Raw genomic sequence first — 23,773 nt, 5'->3', positions numbered from 1 at the left:
ATAGTGGAAGATGGATTCACCTTTTTTGTTCTTTATGAACGTTTTTAGGTTTACAATAACTTAAGACACCCAGATGATATTGAGTGGAATCATGTTTCCATGTGCATTGTAAATGGTGGTGGAATACGGTCACCTATTGATGAACAAGCCAATAACGGTATGTGCAATTTCAAGAGCTTTTACACAGTGCCACTTCAATTTCCCTTCGTTTTATATCAATATTTAAGTTTGTACTTGTATCCACTCTATTCAACTACTGTCACAGTTTTCTAAAATCCCTCTTTTGCAACTTCCTTTATGGGAAAAAATCCCATTCTTCCATTAATATTTAAAAACTATATCAAGTTGGCCTTTACAAAGCATCTTATTTATGTTTTTATTACTTTGCTGTAAATATCTTATCCAAACCCCCTGTGGCACTACTAGTTTTTCTCTTGGAAAATCATCTAATCATTTTTATACACATTGAAAAACAGTGCTTGCAGATTTTCTGATAATGACCTCTGGTCTATGACTGTAATAAATTCTGATTGATTGATTGAGATTTTCTGATACTTTAAACTGCACATTATTATGTTTTTATTGTGTTTAACTAATTCTTTAAACGTAATTTAATTTTTATACTGCAGTGCACTGGAGACCATGAGATGGCACGGGTAGAAACCACAAAAATAAAATTAACATTCCTACTCTTCATATGAATGATTGATGGCCTGCCACTTTTAGCCCAAGATGCAAACTAGATGCAATTCTAAGGTGCAAAGTGGAGTGGAAGATAGTTTAGCCCTTTGAGGTCACCTACACAAAAAGCACAATTGCAATATCTTTATTGTAAAGTTGCATTAACAGAATCTTTCAAATATGAAAACATTTCTTCCCTCCTTTCCTTTTACTTCCCAGTAAACTAGGGAAGATCCCTTCTGAGATGCTCCTCACATCCCTTTTTCTTCTGAGGGCTGAGATACCTTTTGCATGGTGGTTTTTCTAATCCTTGGATCTTGCTCCTGTCTCCCAAGGTGATTCCTACAATGCCATTAAAGATAAGGACTAGTCTTAAGGTCTGACAGGGAGTCTCATTGTGGAATAAGGTTTGAACTCCGCTCTCTTCTATTTAAGCAATTCCACAAAGCTTAAAAAGGAACAAAATTGTGCATACTATGACTTATCGCTGTTGTGTTCTAATCAGGCATTATTACCTTGGAGGAACTGACAGCAGTTTTGCCATTTGGAGGAACTTTCGACTTGCTGCAGATCAACGGTTCTACTCTAAGACAAGCATTTGAGCACAGTGTTCACCGACATGGGCAAGGAACTGGGGAATTGCTACAGGTCTCAGGTTAGCTATCTTCATCCATCGCCAGCACCAAGTGCTAAAATCTTTTTCATCGAGCATTAACAGTTCATCTTTTCCTGCTCAACCCCTCCCCTCCTGGTGGGGGGGGGGGGCGGAGGGGCGGGAAAGAATGATTTACAGTAATCTCCAGCATGGGCATCATCCCAGAGGTGTAGTGTCACTAAGGAGTCAGGTAACCGGAATAAGAATCTGTCTCAGACTTCCAGCTTGAATAGCATTGGATGTAAACAAACACAACATACTGGAGGCCCCAGTACTCACCTTTCCCTATGTTGTTGCCAAACTGTGAGGGAAAGCGGGGGGGCAGCCAAGCTTCAAATAAATAATGCCAAACATCTCAATCTTTGGTTGAAGTTTTCATGGGGATGTGCATCAGAATAATCTGAAGCCCAGATTCCAGGCCAGATCAAGCATAATTCAACACAGACCTTCATCTAGCCTTGGTAGTGGAGATGAGAATCCCTCCGACCATACAGCAGTGGTCTTGTGTAAACCCCTGCCCTCATTTCTTTCCCTGGAGCTACACTGTGTTGCTGCAGCCACATCATAAATAAAATGTTTCAGGATTTACATGCTGGGATGTAAAGATGATTGTGAATGGTAGGTCAGTTCTTAGCATTCGACTGTTTTTGAATTGGAGGTGAGCAGATGAGAAACACTTAGTCATTCATGCCTTTATTTACTTAATGAAGGTCCACTCAACAATAGCGATTCATGCAGTGGTGGGATTCAAATTTTTTTACTACCGTTTTGGTGGGCATGGCTTGGGGAAGGATACTGCAAAATTTCCATTCTCTCCCCACCCCACTAACCTGCTTTCCAGCTCCGTTCTCCTGTGCAGGGCAACAAAAGAAGACCCAGCCGATCAGCTGGGGCTCGGGAGGCAGAGAATAGATGGGGGCAGGGCCAGTCAGAGGTGGTATTTTCTGGTTCTCCGAACTACTCAAAATTTCCGCTACCGGTTCTCCAGAACTGGTCAGAACCTGCTGAATACCACCTCTGGATTCATGGGAAAACAGTAATTGTAATCTGCACTGATTTGTGGTAAATTCTTATAAAGTGGAATTAGTTTTTAAAAAACTCAAAAATAACAATAACGTTGAAAAATTATGTTGTCTATTAGTTTCCTATTGGTAAGGTACTTTTCCATTTTGTAATGCTGCAGGAATATATTTATTTTATTTCCCTGCCCCAATTTCCATAAGCAGTAAAGCTAGAAATGCACTTGCATATTACATTGTGAGCACTCCTAGTATGGTTTAAAAGGTGCGGGGGGGGGGGGGGGGAGGCTGGACATGAAGTTGTTTTCAGAAGAATCAATTTTCCTATAGAGGTTCTTGCTGGAGGAAAATTGTCAGAGGGGAATTTCCTGTAACCAGCACATCTCTTGTGCTGATGGTCTATGCCAATGTGGAACGGATGCAAAGTGCTACCGTAGAATGAATTAAGAATAACTTCTCCCTTTCTGCTAGTAGAAGTGTTTTGCAAGCAGACTTGAATCCATGGTACTGTGAATCTGGTTTTACCATTTGTCCACCAAACCCTAACCTTAACCCTAACCCACCAAAAGTCATGAATAGCACAACTGTTTGTTAATATTTTTAGAGATACAAACCAGAGATTTGCAATAGATGGTACATAAATACTTGTGACTTTTGTTTCTTAATAGGCATAAAAGTGGTGTATGATCTCTCCCAAAAGCCAGGGAAAAGGGTGGTCAGCTTAAATGTTCTTTGCACAGAGTGCAGAGTACCAACTTATGTGCCGCTTGAGATGGAAAAGACCTACAAAGTGCTTTTACCTTCTTTCCTTGCTGCTGGCGGTGATGGATACTACATGCTAAAGGGGGACTCAAGTAACCACAACAGTGGTAAGTATTAGCCTTTCTGGTGATTAGCAGATGGCAATGTAATTAGAATGACTAATTATGGAAGTACTGGAATTCATATCCCTGAAATGAATCTTTACAACGTAACTAAGGACAGCATTGCTAACATCCCACAATTTCTATGTTCCCTTTTTCAAACTGCAACAAAATCTAATATGATTTGGGCCATTATGCAAATGAGGGAAAATAGAACTGCAAGCAACTTCACCATTTTCCCGTAAAGCAAGATTTGAGATAAAAATACAAAACTGGATCAAAGTGTCATCTTCGATGAAGAGCCATGGTAGCACAGTAGTTAGAATACAGTATTGCAGGCTAACTCTGCCAACTGCCAATAGTTCGATCCTGGAGGGCTCAAGGTTGATTCAGCCTTCTATCCTTCCGAGGTCAGTAAAATGGCGACCCAAATGGTTGGGGGAAATAGGGGAAAATATGCCCTGTAAACTGCTTAGAGAGGGCTGTAAAGCACTGTGAAAATATATATCAGTCTGAAGTGCTCTTGCTATCATTTTCGTGTCTTTTACTTCCAAATAGAATAATCAAGCAGCATTTGTGTTCAAGGTATTAACACAGGTTTATTTATAAACTAGCTAGGAAAATCTACTTGTGTATCAAAAATGCAGTTGGGAGAGTAGATCTCAAGTTTCTCTCTAAAGAAACATTTTCACTGCTCTTTTCTATCTGGTGGCATGGTTGGTGCTGCCTCCTTATTGTACAACACCAGCAAAAAACCTCTTAAGGCTCCAGACGCTGCATGTGCGGTTTATAAAATCTAGGAATAGAAAGACAGAGAAATCTTAATATGCATAAGACCAACAGCAAGGACAGCGGCAGCTATTCAAGAAAATGCACACTAGCATTCGAATGGCCATTCTGCTCTGTCATGAAAACACAACACTAGCAGAATTGCCTTGCATGAGATGGGCTGCTATATAGATTTGATAAACAAACTTTGAGTGTTTTCCATTTCAAATAGCAGTAAATGGATCCTGTGCATTTAAAAAAAAAAAGAATACTAAAGTTAAAGCCAGGTTTTCACAGTGACTTAAAGTATTTGACTGACATTGGGGAGTGCCGGGTTCAAATGCTTACTCAGGAGTTAACTTCACAGCAGAGCACTGAGTGAGTCAGTCACTATTCTCAATCTAATCTACTAAAAACTGGGCTCCTGGATGATATAAAACGAAGGTTTCATGGGAACAGCCATGAGATATAGTTGGCTGCAGATTCCCTGGGCAAAGTACAAATGTGATTACTTTTCAAAAATGAAATTACTCTCTTTACACCATGTGACTTCTATTTGTTATAAAAATAATGTAATAAGGATTCTAGCCTTTGAAGACTCTCCTAGGAGTATACTACCATAATAGAAGGCAAAGAGAGTTAAGATTATTGTATTGTACTATGACAAGGAATTTCACAGTGGCTGTGTCCAGAACACGTTTCATTTTTTGAAATCTATTTCACACAGATCATTTATAGGCAGTCCATAATTGGCTAATGTGGAATAATTATTTTAAACAACTTGTTTTAAACAGGTAATCTTGATATTTCCATTGTCGGTGACTACATCGAAAGAATGGGAAAGGTTTTTCCAGCAATGGAAGGTCGCATGATGTTTTCGGCTGGGACTTTATTCCAAGGACATCTTTTCTTGACCTGGGGATTATGCATTTCACTTTTATATTTCATTCTTTAATTTCAAAGATATTTCAGACTCTTTGGTCAACACTTAGTTCATGCACTCTCGGAAGCCAGCATGTAAATTCTTAATTAAACTTGGAGTGATTGGAATCCTTTGAAATTTACTACATACAACGTGTATATGATTTATGTATCTAATGTGTGTATATAATGTGTGCACAAAGCATGGTTGGAGAATTCCAACAAAGTTACTCATGAAAATTGGCCAGTGACAGTAAATGGTGTTATGCAACAACTTCTGTAAAATCTGTTTAATAAAAAGAACATTCTTTCATTTTTGGTTCTGTACATGATCTTCAGTTAATGCAAAAGTCATCATGAATGAAGTCCGAATAATCTTTCAAAGTCATGTTCTGCATTTTTCCTCAGCGAAAATTATTCAGAAGAACAAATAATGGGATTTTCCTGAGATTCAATAAACAATAGGCTTTAATCAATCTTTTTTGAGTAAAAGTTTTTGTTTTCTGAAATAAAGGTTAATTATATGTACAAACAAATATACAAGACTAAACAAATAACCTAGTCATTAAATTATCACACAGCAGTCATCTATGAAACGGAGTTAATTCAGTATCTTGATGTGTATGGGATCTTGATAAGATAAAGGAGCCATTCTTTTCAATCTGTGAAAAATAATGGAAGAGGGAAGGGAGAGAAAATATATCAGCCAATGAAAAGACCACCGCTATTTAGTACAATAAACATAAGTAATACTAATACAGTGGTACCTTGGTACTCAATTGCTTTGAAACTCATCGAATTTAGTACTCAAATGTGTTTTGACATGAAAATTTTTTGTCCTGGTACTAATCATTTATTTGGTACTCAATGTACATGCTAGACCTTGTAGGTGTTACTGCCTTGTGGCTCGCTACATTATTACTTATGGGAAAAATCTGTTTAGTACTCATCATTTTTGGTACTCATGCCTTTTGGTACCAATTAACAATGAATACCAAAGTATCACTGTAAAGTTGTAACATTACGTCTTATCTACTTAAGTTCTTTTTTTAACATTTATCATTTTTATTTTTATTATATAAAATACAAAAAAGAAAAGATAAATAGGAAATTAAGGGGGGGAAATGGAACAGGGAAAAGGTGGTGTGAAATACAAAGGGGAAGAGAAAAAGAAAGAAAAGGGGGCATTGACTTCCAACTCTTCCTAGCACAATAGTTTCATTTTTTTCTTCACAAGCACAAATTCCAGAAGTGATACCCAAATAAGAAAATATTTTCCTCTTTAAATAAAGTAATCAATTTAACCATTCCTGCTTTATCTTCCTTGCTACGGAAATAGTGTGTATTTCTATTTGCACCTCGTAATCTTTGTGAATTGTCACTATTTTTATTTACAAAATTTATTGTATTCTTTCAAGTTTTTTAGCCTAAAAAAGGGGGAGGGCTTTTTCCTTCAAAGTAACAATGAGTACTGAAGGACCACTGTAAAGTCATAACATTAAACATTACCTATTTAAGTTCTTTATAGCTTCCAGTGGCTATAGCTTCCATTCTAAGAAATCCTTTCAGAATAGCCTATAAAAATGGCTGATCTTCCTTTATGCAATGATGAATTAAGGACCACCACCTACTAAGATACTTCAAAAAAGCTCTACCTTGCAATGACTGGGATCTTGTATAAGCTTGCCTGCAGTGTGGATACTCCACTGGTTGCAATTACTAAGTGGGAAACTCGAAAAGATTGTGGCCCTGATAATATTTTCTGCAATAGTGAACACCTATTCCTTTTATTAAAACATTCCTGTTTGTTTATATAAATTAGTTATATGTCTACAATGAACACAGAATGTGTTCTTATATCTAAATAAAATACAGGGGGAAAAATAGAGAAATAAATACAATTCATTTTTTTTAACTTAAAATATGTATATTGAAGTGTTTTCCCAATGAAGCTTCTAACCTAAGTAACAAAAAGTGTAGTGCAGAAATTAATTGAGGGTGAACAAAACAGAATTCAAATACCAGTAACAAAGAAAATTATTCTTTTTGCATTGTCCCAAAAGGAAACAATTGTCATTAAGTGCTGCAACAGTTGCTACTAAAGAGACACATTAAAGCAATTATATTTTTCTTTAATAATTATTAAATTTTATTATAATAAAACTTTGAAGATGCCTCCAGAATGAACATTTGATTTAATAACTGCTGAATAAATGCATTCATACTACAATGAAGGTGAGGAGAGTAAGACTGAAAAGTCAACTCTAATTAACCCAATTCAGGCTGGAGAGATTTCTTGATACCAAGACTCGTTAAACAATGAAACAATCTTCCCAGTACAAGTGGTGGATTCTCCCTTACTGGAAGTTTTTCAAAGTGGGGCGGAATGCCACCCATCAGTGTTGGTTTAATGGATTCCTGTAGTGAGGTTGAACTAGCCAGGGGTCTCCAACCTTGGCAACTTTAAGACTTGTAGACTTCAACTCCCAGAATTCCTCAGCCAGTTTTGCTGGCTGAGGAATTCTGGGAGTTGAAGTCCACAAGTCTTAAAGTTGCCAAGGTTGGAGACCCCTGAACTAGACAACCAATAAAATCCGCCCAACTCATCTTTTTTTACAATGCTTTAATTCATTTAGTTCTTTTCTGAGGAAAAAACACACGTAATAATTAAAGGAAGCAACTCAAAATATCCTTCAAAGGATTACTTTCAAAATACTTCATTAGTATTTTACATCATCAATCAGATAAATTAGAACTGTTTATGTTACAACGTACCATTCAACTCTGGAAATAGTTCTTGAATCCCAATATCCAGAAGGACATATGTTAACTAAAAATAAAATACAAAGAAAAGTTGCAATTTTGAACTTTTTAAATATTACCTTAACATGGAAAGGTCTGCAGAAATTTAGCAGATCAAAGAATTATCATTCATTTGATAATCAGAATATTCAAAAATTAGCTAAAATGTATTCTCAATTTCAGTAACTTGCATTATTTTTTTAAAATGCAGTAAGCTATTAATCAGTAGTTACAATAAATTACAAAATATATTTAAGAATTTTCAAAATAACCTACATCTACTTAAACTAAGTGTACTTTAAGAATTTTCAAAATAACCTAAATCTATTTCCAAAGGGAAATCTGTCAGAGTTACCAGTTCTGTCCTGTGTCAGTCAGTCAGTCTTTCTCTCTAATCCAGGGGTCTTCAAACTTGGCAAGTTTAAGACTTGTGGACTTCAACTACCAGAATTCCCCAGCTAACATAACTGGTGGAGTAATTCTGGGAATTGAAGTCCACAAGTCTTAAAGCTGTCAAGTTTTAAGACCCCTGGTCTAATCTATGTATCCACCGATATTTATCTACAGGTATCTATCTATCTCTAGGTATATATCTTTATCTATCTATCTATCTATCTATCTATCTATCTATCTATCTATCTATCTATCCATCCATCCATCCATCCATCCATCCATCCATCCATCCATCCATCCATCCATCCATCAATCATCTATGTAGGTAGCTAGCTACAGTGGAACCTCTGGTGACAAATGCTTCTGACCATGACCAAATTGGGTTCCAACCCAAAAATTCACTTTTTTTTTCATGGCCGATTTCCACTTCCATGCCAATTTTTTTGTAAGTGCCACATTTCCAAAATTAGGTTCGAGTCATGACCAAATTGGATTGCAACCAGTTATGGAATGAATTATGGTTGTGATCAGAGGGTTCTACTCTATCTATCTATCTATCTATCTATCTATCTATCTATCTATCTATCTATCATCTACCTACCTACCTAACCTACCCACCATCTAATCTATTTGTAAAGTTCTCCATTCCTGATCTCTATCTTTTACCTTTTTCCCTTCATTCCTTTCCTCCTTTCCCATCTTTTCTCAGCAAAATGTTATTCAAAAATATATATTGCCTAGATTCTTCCATTTATCCCTCCTCATATCACCAGGCTTTCCATTTCATAAATTCCCCCCCCCTTCACTCTGATACAAAGATTAGCTTCATTTACAAATGTAAAACAGATTGGCTATGACTAACACAAACAGCATTCTATGGTTGCATCCAATCTCTTGACTCTGGAAATACCAGTTGGTTTGGCCTAACTTAGCCAATTAATGACATTTGCTATTCTGGAGCGCTTAATTCTTTGACCATTGTTCCTGCTATTAACTGCAGAAACACAATAATGCTATGCTTATTAATTATGCTGCTCTCTCAGCCACGCATCTGTTATACAGAAACAGTATTTGGAAATACATTTCTAAAACTTTGAAAATTATTTATTTGCACATTGTTTTGCATACTAGTTATTAATGCAAGACGGCTGTGCATACACTTGTAATAGTGCACACTATTTCAAAACTGTAAATTAAATCTTGACAAAAATTCTACCCTTCAATACAATAGGTGCCTCGTGTGTTCAATAGAACCCACCTGTTTGTTCAGTACTGGCTGTTGCAATCCATCAAATAGAAGTCTTATGCCTTCATATTTTGCATCTTCCCCAATACATTTACCTATCAGATCTGGGAAAAACATCAAAACGTAAGTAAGTCAGTTCAAACAAAAGGAATTAAAACTTCAAGCCAGACCCTGAGCCCTTTGTCAGCTCAAACATCTATTCTACAAAAGGATAACTGTTGGTAGCAACTGAATGAACAGCTGAGTTCTGTAAAACATTTTAGCAGGACACTTTAAATGTACGATGGGCAACCACTGTATTTCTTACCATATAGAATCTTCTGATACCTGCAATAACCAATTGTACCTTCTCCATTGACTGGGAGGCCTTTCAGTCATTCATGCATCTTGGTTACTTCAAGATTGTATTATTATAATGCAGTCTACATGGGGCTGCAGATCATACATGCAGGTCAAACTGAAGGTTATTCTCAGTGTTTTAAAGAGAGAAGAAATGCAATAAATAAGCCACATTCAGTTTCCAGCTGGTGTGCAGCTGAGACACATCACACAGGGGATGCCGAAACTGCTCCCTGCTTGCACTTCCATTCCTTTTAGCTACTCTCTCAGATCTGTGAAGCTTAGCTCTTTGCTCCCAAGTCTTCATTAACTGCCTCTGCCTAAGGAGTAAGGACTGAATGTCTGAGAAGACAGCTATGAATGTGAGGATGTGTTCTCCAGCAAGGCCATAAGAGCCAAAAACTAAGTAAATGCAAAATTTGCATTTGCTAATTTTCAGTATATAGATTACATATCTAATCTGCTCCACTGACTTCCAGTTTGCTTTCAAGCACAGTTCTTATCAATCACCTAAATATCTTGATTTTTCCATCATGTAAAGAACTTAGATTGGGGAGGTAGGGATTTCATTTTTGAAGCAGCTCCCAAGTGTAGGAACCTCAAATGAGAAAAATGGCCTGCACAGCTCCTTAGGCATTTTAGCCTAGCTGTTTGGGCACTTTCTTAGTGGATTGCATTCAAAGAAATTGTCCACATGGAACGGTTGCTATGCACTAAGACTTCTCTGCTGTCCAACTAATTCCCCCCAAGGTTATGTGTTAATTATGAATCAAATTAATATGCTGCCCCACCTTATTCTGCAAAGCAACTGGGGGGGTGGGGTTGCAATTAAAAATTAGTTAGTGCTCAGTCCCAAAGCATTTCTACTTCCCCAAATAATAGGTAAGCAAAATCTCATCCAAAGCCCTCTTTTTAATACAGAGATTTGCCTTCAACAGCGTGCTTCTTTGACACAGGTAGTCCTCAACTCACAACTGTCCATTTAGTGACCATTCAAAGTTACAATGGCACTAAAAAGGTGAGTTATGGTCATTTTTCACCCTCATGAGCATCCCCACAGTCATGTGATCAGAATTCAGTTGCTTGGCAGTTGTCTCACATTTATGATGGTTGCAGTGCCCTGCGGTCATGTGATCACCTTTTGTGACCTGACAAGCAAAGTCAATGGAGAGACCAGATTCACTTAACAATTGTGTTACTAATTTAACAACTGCCGTGATTTACTTAACAACTGTGGCAAGAAAGGTCGCAAAATTGAGCCAAACTCACTTAACAAATGTCTCACTTAGCAATGGAAAGTTTGGTCTCAATTATTGTCGTAAGTTGAGGACTATCTGTATTTAGTGAAATAGCTTAATTCAGTTACTTGATAAATTTTCATTTCCCAGATTACTGATTTTTTATGGTCTTGACCTAGAGCTCTAGGATTAACTTGGGATTTACTTAACCTCGATTTCGTGTCCTTTCCTAGATGCATGATTGCCTCTTCCTGTCATTCGACCCACATTTTTAGTGCCAGATTTTCTTTTTCATATTCATGGACCACTTGTCTTAGCAATTGGAAGAAATCCACTCCCAATACAGCACCCAATGCATTTGGGACCTGGTTCTATAGCGCAGGGAGTATGACTCGTCCTGTAAACTTCAATTTCCATTTTGGCATTTTGCCTCGCTTATGTCCTGGGCATGAGATGCTGGTTTTGGGAAAGGGATTCAGAATATATTTGTGAAGCTACTAACAAAGTTCAACCTCACCACCATCCATTTGCCAATTCTTAAAACCTTCAGGGTTTTTATTTGTTTGCTTGCTGCCTCCTTTACTTCCGTGTTCCAAAGCCTCTTTCTGTGTTACTCATACTCTTTTGGATATTTAAGTACAAAACTGGTTTCCTGAACTCTTGTCATTTATCTAGGAGAAACAGTTCTAATGAAGAAGAGGTCATCTTTTGGTTCCATTTAGCATAACATTTTGACTATCATAATACTGGGTTCCATCTAATTTTGCCTTCATACAGAATCAGGCTAGCTCACTCAGTAGTGGGAACACTGGTTGACAGCTGTAACTCAAATCCATCTGGAAGATTGCAGTCAAAAAACAGTTCTACCAATCTAAATCTAGGATGAAGTCTATTGCCTACCAAACCTACAAAGGCAAGCAATGGGTTAATTGGAAAGCAGTGTACATAGCTTCAATCATACAGTTTATATCTACTAGAAATTGCACTGCCTACATGGAGGAGCCATGGTGGTGCAGTGGTTAGAATGCAGTATTGCAGGCTAACTCTGCCCACAATCAAGAATTTGATCCTGAGCAGCTCAAGGTTGACTCAGCCTTCCATCCTTCCAAGGTCAGTAAAATGAGGACCTAGATTGTTGGGGGCAATATGCTGACATTTGTAAACTGCTCAGAGAGTGCTGTAAAGCACTATGGAGCGGTATATACATTTAAGTACTATTGCTATTGTATGTGGCTAAAAACTTGTTACATGAATTAAAATCAGGGCATTTCTAATCTCTGTATTTTCTTCTACTAAATACTATACAACAGTAATAACAGCACAGGCCATGCTACTCAACTCAAAGGGCTTATCGCTTCCTGAAGTTGCTGTGTCCAGTACCAGCTTTGGTCACTGCCACTATTAGAATAAAAAGGGGAATGGCTTGTAAAAGAGACAGGAAAAGACCAATACCTATAAAGCCTATTTGGGCTTCATGAGTTTTAGCAAGGTAATAATACATCTGAAGCTATTTCTAAATCCTACACTCCTTTCATACTAGAATGCTTTGATAAACATATAGTAAGAATGTTTATATTAACAAGTGCCATTCAACCTGATGGACTTTCGTCATTTAGACTGCCTCTCTTCTTGATAAATCATGCCACATAAACACTGAACCTGGAATGTATTTCATCATTTCTTCAAAGGTCTGCTTTGCCCGTTTGTGCTTATCTTGGAGAGAGCGAGGTTGAGAATTCTCACAAAATACAGCATCTAAAAAACAACAACACATTTTTTGGGACAATGTAGAACTACCCAACTTTAATTAGTTGGCCAATTTAAGTCACTTAAATAACAGAGACTTGGCCCCAGAGTAACACTGTAAAGTTAACCTTGTTTTATTTAGCTTTGCCTATGATAGATTGTCAACCCTTCTCCATATACTCAGAGCAACACTTTTGGTAACAACATTTTATTTGCAGCTTTCTACTAACCTCTGAGAAGTGTTATCAGTGAGACCAGACGGTGTTCCTGAAACAGCTGTTCTAGTTTATACTGCAAGTAGTTGTCTACATATTTTTCTAAGGTATTTTTGAAGAGAATCCTTCCACCCATCAAGATGTGATGAAGCCAATCAGGAATATGGAAAACAACTCTAGCTGTAACATAGAACACCTTTTATATTATTGTAGGACACAAAGTTTAACATCAATGCAACTGCTTCATCTTTGATTAAAAGTCTACGTTCTCAAGGTATACTTTTGAGATTTCACACTATTTTTTAAAAAAGCTTATTTTCCAGCCAGTTATGGAAGGTGGCACAATACTTCAGCTCCGACACTGAGAACAAAAGTACTTTAAATACCAGGAGAATTGTTTCCTTCATCTACTATGGATATCTTAGTACCGGTCTTGCTAGATTAGCCAGACTGTGACCTAATCCAATAAAAGCACAAAATGAGCGAACTGTTGAAAACACCCAGCTGCAGCTGATTTCCATGTGGCCTGCAGATCTTGGTTTTTGTTAACTTGCAAAATACAGGATCTGAGAGATATTTGATTCCTGATTCTTGAAAACAAAGGAGTCTTCCCATCTCTAAAATACTGTAATTCTCATTGGTTCATACTTGGTTGTTACAAAAGCAGAAATATTCTTGTCTTACAGAATTTGGGGATGGGTTTGTCTCAATAGCTGTTTGACTTTCCCAGGGTGGGGAAGTTTTTCAACATACCTGGAAAACTTCCATTCTGCCTGGAAGGGAGAGATCCAGGAAACAACAAGGCTGACCCCAAACAAAAATCATTCTAGAAGAAAGCAGTGGCAAACTACTTCCATATTCTAGCCAAGATAATTTATCCATGCAGTCACCCAGATTTAGAGTTCAAGTCACAAGTTTACTTTTCAAAACAATATCACCGTGTTCTTCATTTATTAAAAATATTAGTCAGTGATAGCTAATCAGAAGATTCTATTTAATTTCTCCTTGTCTCACCACCTCCTATCCAGTCCTGAATATTTTATGGTTTTATTAAGGAAAATGAACACAAGCCAAGGGATTTTCATCTGCAAGTCAACCTTTTCATATATATAAAATAGAAAATAGTCCTTCTTTGCCTTAAATGCATAATCAGAAGTATGATATTATACATTCTTCAATCATGCTCTGGAATTTTAAACTTATCATATTTATCTTTAAATCATTCTCTAAACCCAAATAACATAATGTCTATTAAAACACATTTCTGTCACAGTCTGAACAGACAAAAATCAATTCAAAAGATCACAAAGTTAATTTAGCATAACAGAGTATTCATACTCTCTAATAACATATTCCTAAATCAAGGCTTATACTGTACAGTGAATAATTTAACAGATTTTTCAAATCATACACAAATCTAATATTTATGTGTTTCTGTTTTATGTTTGACATATATTTACAGTAATATTTTATTTATTTATTTACCATCCAGAGTCTCTCTCTAAGGGAGATGGGTGGCTAAGAAATATGAAATATAAACAAATAAATTCATTAAATTTATATGCCATCCACTTCACTACCAAATGACTCCCAAATTATAAAAATATTCATATGTTGAGAATTTTTGTCAATGCATATTCATCTGGGACTGAATTACTAGCTATGCAGTATGTTGTAATAACTTCCTGCCATTCTAAGAATTTAACAAGGAATTTATGACTGTCATCTCCTACTTTTTCTTGGGTTTAAATTCCCATGAAGTCAGGAACATATATTGGTTTGCCTTCTCTTGACATCCTCTTCCAAAAATATTTGGTTTCATTTGCCTGTTGTGAAGCAATTTTCCTAGAGCTTTTCTGTGCTACATTAACATTCTAATCTAAATAATTAAAATGCAGAGTATGGTGGCACGGATTTCACAACCAGTCCACCAGTTCTCATATTACAAATGAAGAAGCAGACAACAAAATCAGATTACCACTCATGCCACTTCCGCTTTCATTCTCAGAAAACCCTACCAGCAATTTCTTACCAATATACATTAAGTAGTCATAAACTCCTTCAACCGTCATCATCTTCAAGAAATAGTTCTCATTCTGTCTTCTTTCTAAATTCTCAGAACGATTTGCATTGTTCTTATAGAGTTCGTTATAAAGCTAAAACCAGAGAAAAGCAGGTTTTTAAAAAAGCATGAATGTTGTGGAATTTGTCTCCAAACAAAATCATTTTTTCCATTAATTATGGGTGTATTCAGAGGGAATTCCCTTTAATAATTTTGGTGGCCCCAAATAAAACTGCCAAAAATTAATGGCATACAGCTGTGTGAGGTTCTTTTTTAATATATAAATTAAGTCAACTAAGTGTCTATGGAGATTCTTAATTATCCAGGTCATAGTTGGTTTCATGCCCACCAAGAACCTTTATTTTTTAACAAATGTGCCAAATATTGTTTTCCATAATAAATGTGTAATAGTGTAGGATATGCAAGAAAATAATATAGAATCACCCAAATAGAAATATATTGATCATCATAACAAAGTGAGTTTATTAACCAGTGTCATACTTCTATTAAAATATTTAGAAGATTTCTCTTTATTAGTCTATTTTTCTTCTGTGTTCCTGTACAGGACATACTATACCTTTTTGTTGTTTTCTGAAGTAGGACTCAGAATAGTAATTTCTGTTTTACTTGGCTTAGGCTTGGGAGACTCACAGGAGGTAATAAAATTGATAATGAATGGTTCCAAGTGCTGGCCTTTCTGAAATTAAGGCCAAAAATAGTTAGAATAGACAAGTTTCCATACAAGCTATATGGCAGGGGTCCCCAAACTTGTCAACTTGAAGACTTGTGGACATAACTGGCTGAGGAATTCTGGGAGTTTAAGTCCACAAGTCTTAAAAGTTGCCAAGTTTGGAGACCTCTGCTATATGGGATAAATGGCATTTATAAATAACAAGGAAACAAGGTATCTTACCTCTTTTATTAATTTTCCAGGAACAGATTTTATAATTTTACCTATATGCCAAGATAAAAAAAGAGAAATAGATTTTTTTCATTATCAACATTTTTTTAAATTCTCTTGTCACTTTTCTAACTTTGCTGCCTGTTTTCTACTTCCTATCTAAATTCATGACAGATTCTTCTTACATCATAATGAAAAGTTACCCATTGTTTAGCACTTTAATACCACCATGTGTTCAGATACGAAGCTAAGATTCAGAGTGTTAATGGACTCCTCATATGTTCGTAGAACTCAGACACAATTTATCAGAAGTCAATGAAAATGATTTGTTCTTGTTCTACTTCTGTCTAATGATCTGTGGATTCTAAACCAAACCATAATAATGTTTGTGCAAATATTTTAAAAGCTCTTTATTTGGCTTTCATTTATACCCTAGTACTAAAGGGTAGTACTGAAAAATTATTTTATGAAAGCATCACTATTGTGTCATGCAAATGTGCCAATAAATCATACTTAGTTTTGAGTGGCAGCTTGAACTGATTTAATGTCCCTTGTATTTGAAGTTCAATTCTGAATCCATTTTTTAAAAAAATAATATCACTTTTCTTACCTAAATTTACATCAGGCAGTATTTTATCAAGAAACTGTGTCTCTCCACCATTACGGGATAAGAAGTCAGCCAAAAGTTGGCTGTTGCTTAGCTCTGGATGTTGTGAAAGTTTCTGTGAGGAAAACAAAAAGATAGACTCTAATGACCTTCTCTTCAGCAAAGACAATTTAAACTCTTAATAAGTAAATTATGCCGAGAAAAGATAGATAACTGCAAAGCAGTCTAGATGGGGCTGCCTTTGAAAACCACTTGGTTCAGAATACAGCAGTGCGCACAGTAATGGAGGCCCTTGTTTGTCCATGTAACATCTGTTATGTGAATTGTACCGGCTGCCAGTTTCATTCCAGATGCAATGCAAGGTGCTGTTCATCACCTTTAAAGTCCTACATGGCACCTGGCAGGGATATCTGCAAGGCTGCCTTTCCCTATAAGGACATCCACCCGTCCTATCAGGCCAGATAGGATGGACATCTTCCTTGTCGCTTCCCCCAAATATTGTGATCTGATGGGAGCTAGGAGGGTTTCATGGCAGCCTCTGCCTTATGGAACACTCTGCTGCCTGAAGTTCAGCAGGCCTCTACCCTCTTGGTCTTCCAAAAAGCTTTGAAGACCCGTCCTTTCCCCCCCAAGCGTTTCCCCCACATAAGATGACGGCACATTAACACTGACTAGCACCGGATTTCTGTTGTTTTTAATGTTTTATAATTTCGCTGGCTTAAAATGATTTTATAATTTTTTTAATTTTTGATTGGGAGCTGCCCAGAGTTGGTTGAAAGGTGGGCAGCTATAGAAGTGTAATCTGTCAATCAATCCATCAATCAGGTACATCAGACAATTGTGTATTAGGAAATATACATAATTCCATTGATTTATAAACACAAAAAGATATTTTCTCCTACCTGAAGGTATTCTTGAAATTCTTCTCTCTTTGATTTTAGGAATTCGTAATTCTTTGGTCCAATAATCCTCTTGGAGGGAAGCTGAGCATCAGGGAATGCACCTGGTTATACAATAAAATTTAAATGTGTTGAAAGTTCATTTTCACTTATACAAGCCTAAAGAATGTTACTGATACACAATAATATCCCCAGAAATAGGTGGTAGAGAAAGCATACCATGAAATTCTGTTAGCTTTGATTCAAGCACATAAAATTCAAAATATCTTCTATAGACCGACCAGTGCTCAGGTTTATGCCCAACTGAAAATAAAGAGGCAAAATTATCATTTTTTATTTGTCCAGAATACAGGCAATCCCTGGGTTATGAGTGTTCTCTTAGTGAACATTCAAAGTTACACAATAAGCGCCCCCTAGCTTTACGAACAAGTCCCAAACTTATGAATATTGCAGCACCATGGCAGTTGTTTGCTCTTATGAACGACCGCAGAGGCTCTGCAACATTCACCTGCCTAGTCTGTCTCCCCACCCCGACCCCCACCGGGAAGGGTCTTCACAGGCACTCTGCTTGTGGAGACTCACTTACCTTGTGAAGATCTCCCATCTGTCACACTTTTTTTGCCTGCTTCATTGCTTCAGGCTTTCGATGCATTCACAAAGAACAGAGGCCTAATGTACCATGAGATCATGCAAGATCATTAGCATGACATCTCATGCTACTAAGCTCATGTGATCTCACACTTTAGGCCTGTATTCTCTGCGAATTGAGGCTTGGACATTTGCAACCAGAGCGAAGGCCTCAGTCCTTCAGCCCTCGGTTTGCTGTTTCCTTGCTGAAGCTGCAGGGAGATTGCGTTCCGATAGGTTTGGGCAGCCCTTTTCTAAAAAGCGTTTGTTGGCACCTATGGAGCTTGAGAGGAGTGGGCATGTCCCTCTGAAACTCTGTTCCTACTGGCAAAGGCTTTTTAAAAAGGTCTGAATGAAGCCTAAAGGGACGCAATCCTTAAGTGCTTTGCTGATGAGAAAGGAGACCCAGTGAGCTGCATGCAGCCTTCCAGGCCTCCTTTCTCACCAGTGATTCGCTTGATGAGGCCTCTGGCAATGAAAAAGGAAGCCTGGAAGGCCCTCCAGGCCTCCTTTTGTGTTGCCAGACACCTAGTTAAGCCCTTTGCTGATGAGAAAGGAGGAAGCAGGCAAAGAAACACGCTGGACAGGAGACAGATCTTCATAAGGTAAGTCACCCGGCATGGCAGGATAGAAGGGGAGAGGGGGTGAAAGCAATCGTGGGGACCCCAAGGGACAAAAAATGAGATATATGTGGGTTGGGGAAAACCTTGGCTGGACTGAAGTAGGTGGCCTGTTCCATCACATGGCTTTCCCTACCCCGAGATACCACATGTACACTTAACAAGCCGCATATTCAATTATCAAATGCGTGGATGACAGCAGGGAGTGATCTTGTTCAATGTATGAGATTCACTCCCACGAATCCTCCGGTTACGAATGGAATGGGCAGGCTCCATGACATTCGTAACTCGAGAATTACCTGTAAAAGAATTTTACATGGAAACGTATTTCTAACAGAAATAAGAGCAAGTCTTCAATCGTATTTTAACCTCACACTTTTCAAACTTATTAAAAGCTTTTATTAGCAATCATAATTGTCATTATTAAAGTAAACACTCTTGTTATCAAGTTTGACTATGGGGATTTAAGAATTCATCCAAGTAGTTAAACTAGAAAGCAATATGGAAATGGTTTGCTCCTGCCTTTTTCTGAGGGTTCCCCCCCCCCAACTTCCCAGTCTAGTCAATAACCGTGGGATTTCCTGGTAGTCTTTCAACCAAGAACTAAAAGTCTTATTTACTTTTTTGGGATCAAACTGTTCTGTCTATGCACTAGTATATGATGTAGCATTTTAAAAGAAAATGTCAAATGTACTCTCCTAAGACTGCAGGAAACAAAACTGACTGCATTTTATCTGCAGATGTCTTTCTTCACATATGATGGAAAAACAATTTCTGGACACCTCTCTTGTTAGGGAAAGGTACTGTACAGGGAAATATATGAAGGCATACACCAGAGGTGCTGTTATGCTGTATGCTGGAGGACTTGGGAAATGTCTTTAGCATGGATAAATAAATCACAAATGTAGGGCCTAACAAGGGATCTATTAAGCTTCACCCTGAGATGTTCACAAAACAAACTTAATCTACCATGGATGCCATATTTTACCATCATTCTCCATGTGGTAAAATATCAGTTCAGATGTTTTCGTTCTCCCCTTTTTCAGGGCTGAATGATTTTGGAAATGTTATATGAGACAAAATGAGGGTCAAACTGAGTATAAATGTGAACAGCATTGGAAGACTTTGTGCATCCATCCAATAGTGCTTACGTGCCAGCCTGTCATTCCTTTCCACATCAATGCAAAATACAGGAATTCTCTCTCTCCTTTCTTTCTTTTCAAATGATGGGTCTTCAAAGAAGTCAACATAAGGAATGGTAATTTTCCAAGCAGCCAGATTGCGTGGTGTATTAGGCATACTAAGTGCCTCCACAGGTGAATCATCTTCCATTACCATAATGCCTTCTTCAATCTACAGTAAAAATGTACTGCATCAAAGACCATTCCAGGCTATGTGACTACATTTATTGTACCATGTACATAGTAGAGATCCTGTTCTCTAAGTGTTAAATATTACAAACTATTTGAACAAAACAGAACGAAAATTGTATAATGAAAAATAAGAGTGCACTTGTTAAATAAATGTAAAATTGTATTTTGCAAAAAAAATACCATTGATTTGGGATACGTTTTCTCCACTAACCATAATATGATGGTATCATAATTTTATGACAATCACAATCATTAGCTTGCTTTAAGTTAAGAGCAAGATAGGTTATGATTAACTTTGTACTAAACTGAGTCAATGATTCTACCACAGAGCATACACATAAGTTTTCAACAGTGACAACAGAAATTGAAAGTAAGCAACATAAACCCAAAGATGTTTGGTTATGAGGAATTTTTCCCAATGCTGCCATGCACTTATGTTTTCCAGCTGTACAGGTAGTGTTGACACCTCGTTTAGCAATCACTATCGAATCAACACCTCTGTTATTAAGCAAACAATCACCAAGTAGGATTATGACTCTGCTTTCCTTTGCGATGTTCCTTTGCCCTTTAGAATGCTTAACCCAAAGCTGGGATAGCACTTTAAAACTGACAAGACTAAATCAGTTTCACACTTTTGGCTTTTGTTTTGCTTCCTAACTACTCTCCTGTTCTTGGAATGCTTACTCTGACACTGGGATAATTAGCAAGAAGGGAATTAATGTTTGCATTTACATTCATTGGAGAGGAAGTGGTTGCAAGAGAATAAGCAGGCACACAATAAAGAACACACATCAAAAGCAACTGGCTGCCAGTGCCAGTTCAAAACAGTTCATTCCCCATCCACTCTACAAAGTGGGGGAGGGGGAATAAACAGGTGAGCCAAAAGACAATGTATACTAACTACAAGGATAAACATGTGACTGAGGGAGACTGTGAAGATCATAAACTTGGCCATTGTTTATAAAGTTATTTTTTTAGCACCTTCGCAATTTTAACAGTTGCTGAACAAGGCAGTCACTAAACAAAAACTATCTGTACCCAAGTGTTTCTTAAAGTATAAGCAAATAGGGCAACAAACAGAAAGAATTAAATAGAAAACTAATAAGAATTATTCTGAAAAATTACGTATACCACCAGGCCATCAAATCATATTTATTTTGTGCAACGTAGGCTGCATTGTATGCATATCTGCACGTGTGCTTTATAAACTAAACTAATTACATAGTTAAAAAGAGTACTTAATAGTCATAATTTGAATCACCTTAATTTTAGTTTTCTTTTATGAAATGGGAAATATATAAATATTCACAAATTCCTTTGCTAGCTCCTAAGATACTTCTATGTGCAATATGTAATATCTGTAGAAAATTTAACTTAATATGACACAGATAATGCCTCATATGATTAGCGAATTTTATTGGGAGATGCTAAAACAATGAATTAAGAGTTCCGCATTTAATTACGTATGAAAAGCAATATGCAAGTCCCATTTCTTTGTAGGTATGCGCGATATAATCCACGCGCAAAGGGTCTGGGCTTTCAACATGCTGCTGTGATATCCTTGTCCCCTTCACCTGTGCCCCCCCCTCTCTTTTGGACACCTCTCTTCCTCACAGACTCTGGTATCTCCAATTATGTGGATTTTAACTCCTGAAATTTCCCAGCTAACTGACGGATACTGAAAATTCTAGGAATTGAAGTCCACAAATATTGAAAGGTATCCGGGATGGGGAGGATTAATTCAGAAAAACGCTGCATGATCCCAAATACAGGTAGCTCTCAACTTATGGCAGTTCATTTAGTGACTATTCCAAGTTCAAATGGCATTGAAAAAGGCGACTTATGACCATTTTTCACACTTACAGCCATTGCAGCACCCCCATGGATCAAAATTGAGACGTTTGGCCACTGACCCGTATTTGTAATGGTTGCTGCGTCCCATGTGATCACTTTTTGTGACCTTCTGGGAAGCCACGCCAATAGGGAAGCCGGGTTCACTTAACAACCAGGTTACTAATTTAACAACCGTGGTGATTCATTTAACAACGGTGGCAAGAAAGCTCGTAAAATGGGTCAACACTCACTTAACAACTGTCTCACCTAACAACAGAAATATTGGGCTCAATTGTGGCCGTAACTTGAGGACTACCTGTATAAATAAAAGTGCTTCGTTACTGGAAATTCCTGTTCATGGTGTAAGTTATGTGGACAGCCAACAAACATAAGGCAAAGTGAAAAAGGACTTGGAACGGATGAGAAGAACAATGCAGAAAGGCAATAAAATACACACAATCAATGCTGAACTCAGAATTGTTAGCTCAACTCACAAAATCATCCTCTCCTTCAGCAAGGAGATAGTCAGGTAGCATAGCCCCTTCCATTGTAGTGCTCTTGAATACGCCTTTAATTTTGCTGCTTATACTTCTGATTCCTGACGATTCTCCTCTTCTATGCATGCTTCTGCATAAAACAAACAGCAAATGGCATCTCCATAATAATTTCAAAATGAGAAAACACTTCCAAGGGATATACTTAAGGAGTCTTATTGTCAACACTTATATAATTTAAGACCTTACAGTAAACACATTACTTTATATCATTATTCAAATCATGTAAAAGGAAACTGTGATGAAAAAGAATGGTTTCTTCTTCTTCTTCTGTGCAGCTGTGGTGGAATGTAGCCTGGATTCCCAGGAGGGAGAAACTCCATTCCAGAGAGCAAAGAGACAGCAAAGCTTGGAATGTTTAGTCAAAAACGCTTGGAACGTTTTACTCAGAAAGAAGTGGGTAAAAATGGCTCCTCCCTAGCAACTCTCAGAGTATATCTACAGCTATGCAAATAGTTGTTTAGTTTGATAAGACTCAATCAATCAATTAGAGTAGAACTGGAAGGGATCTTAGAAGTCTAGTTCAACCCCCTACTCAAGCGGGAGACCCTATACCATTTCAGACAGGTAGCTGTCCAGTCTTTTCTTAAAAACCTCCAGTGATGAAGCAACAACAACTTTTGAAGGAAAGCTATTCCACTGGTTAATTGTCCTCACTGTTAAGAAGTTTCTCCTTAATTCCAGGTTGTTTCTCTCCTTGATGAATCTCCCTCCATTGTTTCTTGTCTTGCCTTCTGGTGCTTTGGAAAATAAGTTGACCCCCCCCCCTTCTTTATGGCAGCCCCTCAAATATGGAATACTACTATCATTTCACCTCTAGTTCTTCTTTTCTCTGGAGAAGCCATACCCAATTCCTACAACTGTTCTTCATGTTTTTGTCCCCAGGCCTTTAATCACCTTAGTTGCTCTTCTTTGCACTTTTTTCAAGGTCTCAAATTCTTTTTTGTAATGTGGTGACCAAAACTGGATGCAGTATTCCAGGTGTGGTCTTACTAAGGATTTATAAACTCTGTCCATAGTTGAAGAAGAATAAAGGAAACTACTCTGAAATTAACTCCATGTGTCTTTCCTGGTTCTTGGGAGGCTTGACAGGAACCAACCATATAAAAAAGAGGAAGCAAAACAACAAAACTGCATTTTTTAATGACAGGATTTTCTTTCATTCGTAAAACCAAGGAGATAATTAGTAATCACTGTGCCACAGCTATGATTCACATTGACACAACCATGAATGTAATTTACTCAGGTGTTTTTCTAAACTGCTCACTAGTAGGACAGAAACTTGTCCTACTTCCTGGAACTGCTGCAGAGCAACATGAAGCAAAACACCCCAGAAGTTTTAATTGGTTTTTGGAAAAGCATGTTTTTTCATGAAGTAATGTTGAACGAGCGATCCACATAAAAGTTTTCT

At 37.4% G+C, this 23,773-nt stretch overlaps 2 protein-coding genes across 3 annotated transcripts in view; one reads left to right on the top strand and one right to left on the bottom strand.

Annotated features, from left to right (window-relative positions):
- The first annotated feature begins 11 nt into the window (after positions 1-11).
- On the top strand, positions 12-5,220 carry LOC113430448 (snake venom 5'-nucleotidase-like). Its single transcript, XM_087943927.1, has 4 exons — positions 12-157; positions 1,187-1,336; positions 3,024-3,224; positions 4,781-5,220. The coding sequence occupies exons 1-4, from the start codon at positions 100-102 to the stop codon at positions 4,939-4,941; spliced, it is 570 nt and encodes a 189-aa protein (XP_087800053.1). The 5' UTR covers positions 12-99; the 3' UTR covers positions 4,942-5,220.
- A 136-nt stretch (positions 5,221-5,356) lies between these two features.
- SNX14 (sorting nexin 14) overlaps positions 5,357-23,773 on the bottom strand; it is a 37,896-nt gene continuing 19,479 nt past the window's right edge. Inside the window, exons 16-28 of one of the 2 annotated variants that reach the window (XR_015745403.1) lie at positions 22,303-22,435; positions 19,754-19,955; positions 17,575-17,658; positions 17,359-17,459; positions 16,460-16,571; positions 15,862-15,902; positions 15,526-15,645; positions 14,919-15,042; positions 12,902-13,066; positions 12,520-12,680; positions 9,361-9,452; positions 7,683-7,737; positions 5,357-5,569 (exon numbers count right to left, since the gene is read on the bottom strand). Coding sequence is in view for 1 of the 2 variants with exons in the window: in XM_087943915.1 (XP_087800041.1) it covers positions 5,565-5,569; positions 7,683-7,737; positions 9,361-9,452; positions 12,585-12,680; positions 12,902-13,066; positions 14,919-15,042; positions 15,526-15,645; positions 15,862-15,902; positions 16,460-16,571; positions 17,359-17,459; positions 17,575-17,658; positions 19,754-19,955; positions 22,303-22,435 (1,330 nt within the window). In the remaining variant the exon portion in view is untranslated. The remainder of the gene's footprint in view (positions 5,570-7,682; positions 7,738-9,360; positions 9,453-12,519; positions 12,681-12,901; positions 13,067-14,918; positions 15,043-15,525; positions 15,646-15,861; positions 15,903-16,459; positions 16,572-17,358; positions 17,460-17,574; positions 17,659-19,753; positions 19,956-22,302; positions 22,436-23,773) is intronic. The other variant, XM_087943915.1, reaches the window with a different exon arrangement.

This window comes from Notechis scutatus, chromosome 1, assembly GCF_049901735.1.
Source record: "Notechis scutatus isolate UNSWTSFEM ecotype Mainland chromosome 1, rNotScu1.2, whole genome shotgun sequence".
NCBI classification, from domain to species: Eukaryota; Metazoa; Chordata; class Lepidosauria; order Squamata; family Elapidae; genus Notechis; species Notechis scutatus.
The sequence above is the reverse complement of the archived record's forward strand: the minus strand, read 5'-3'. Positions and strand labels throughout refer to the sequence as shown.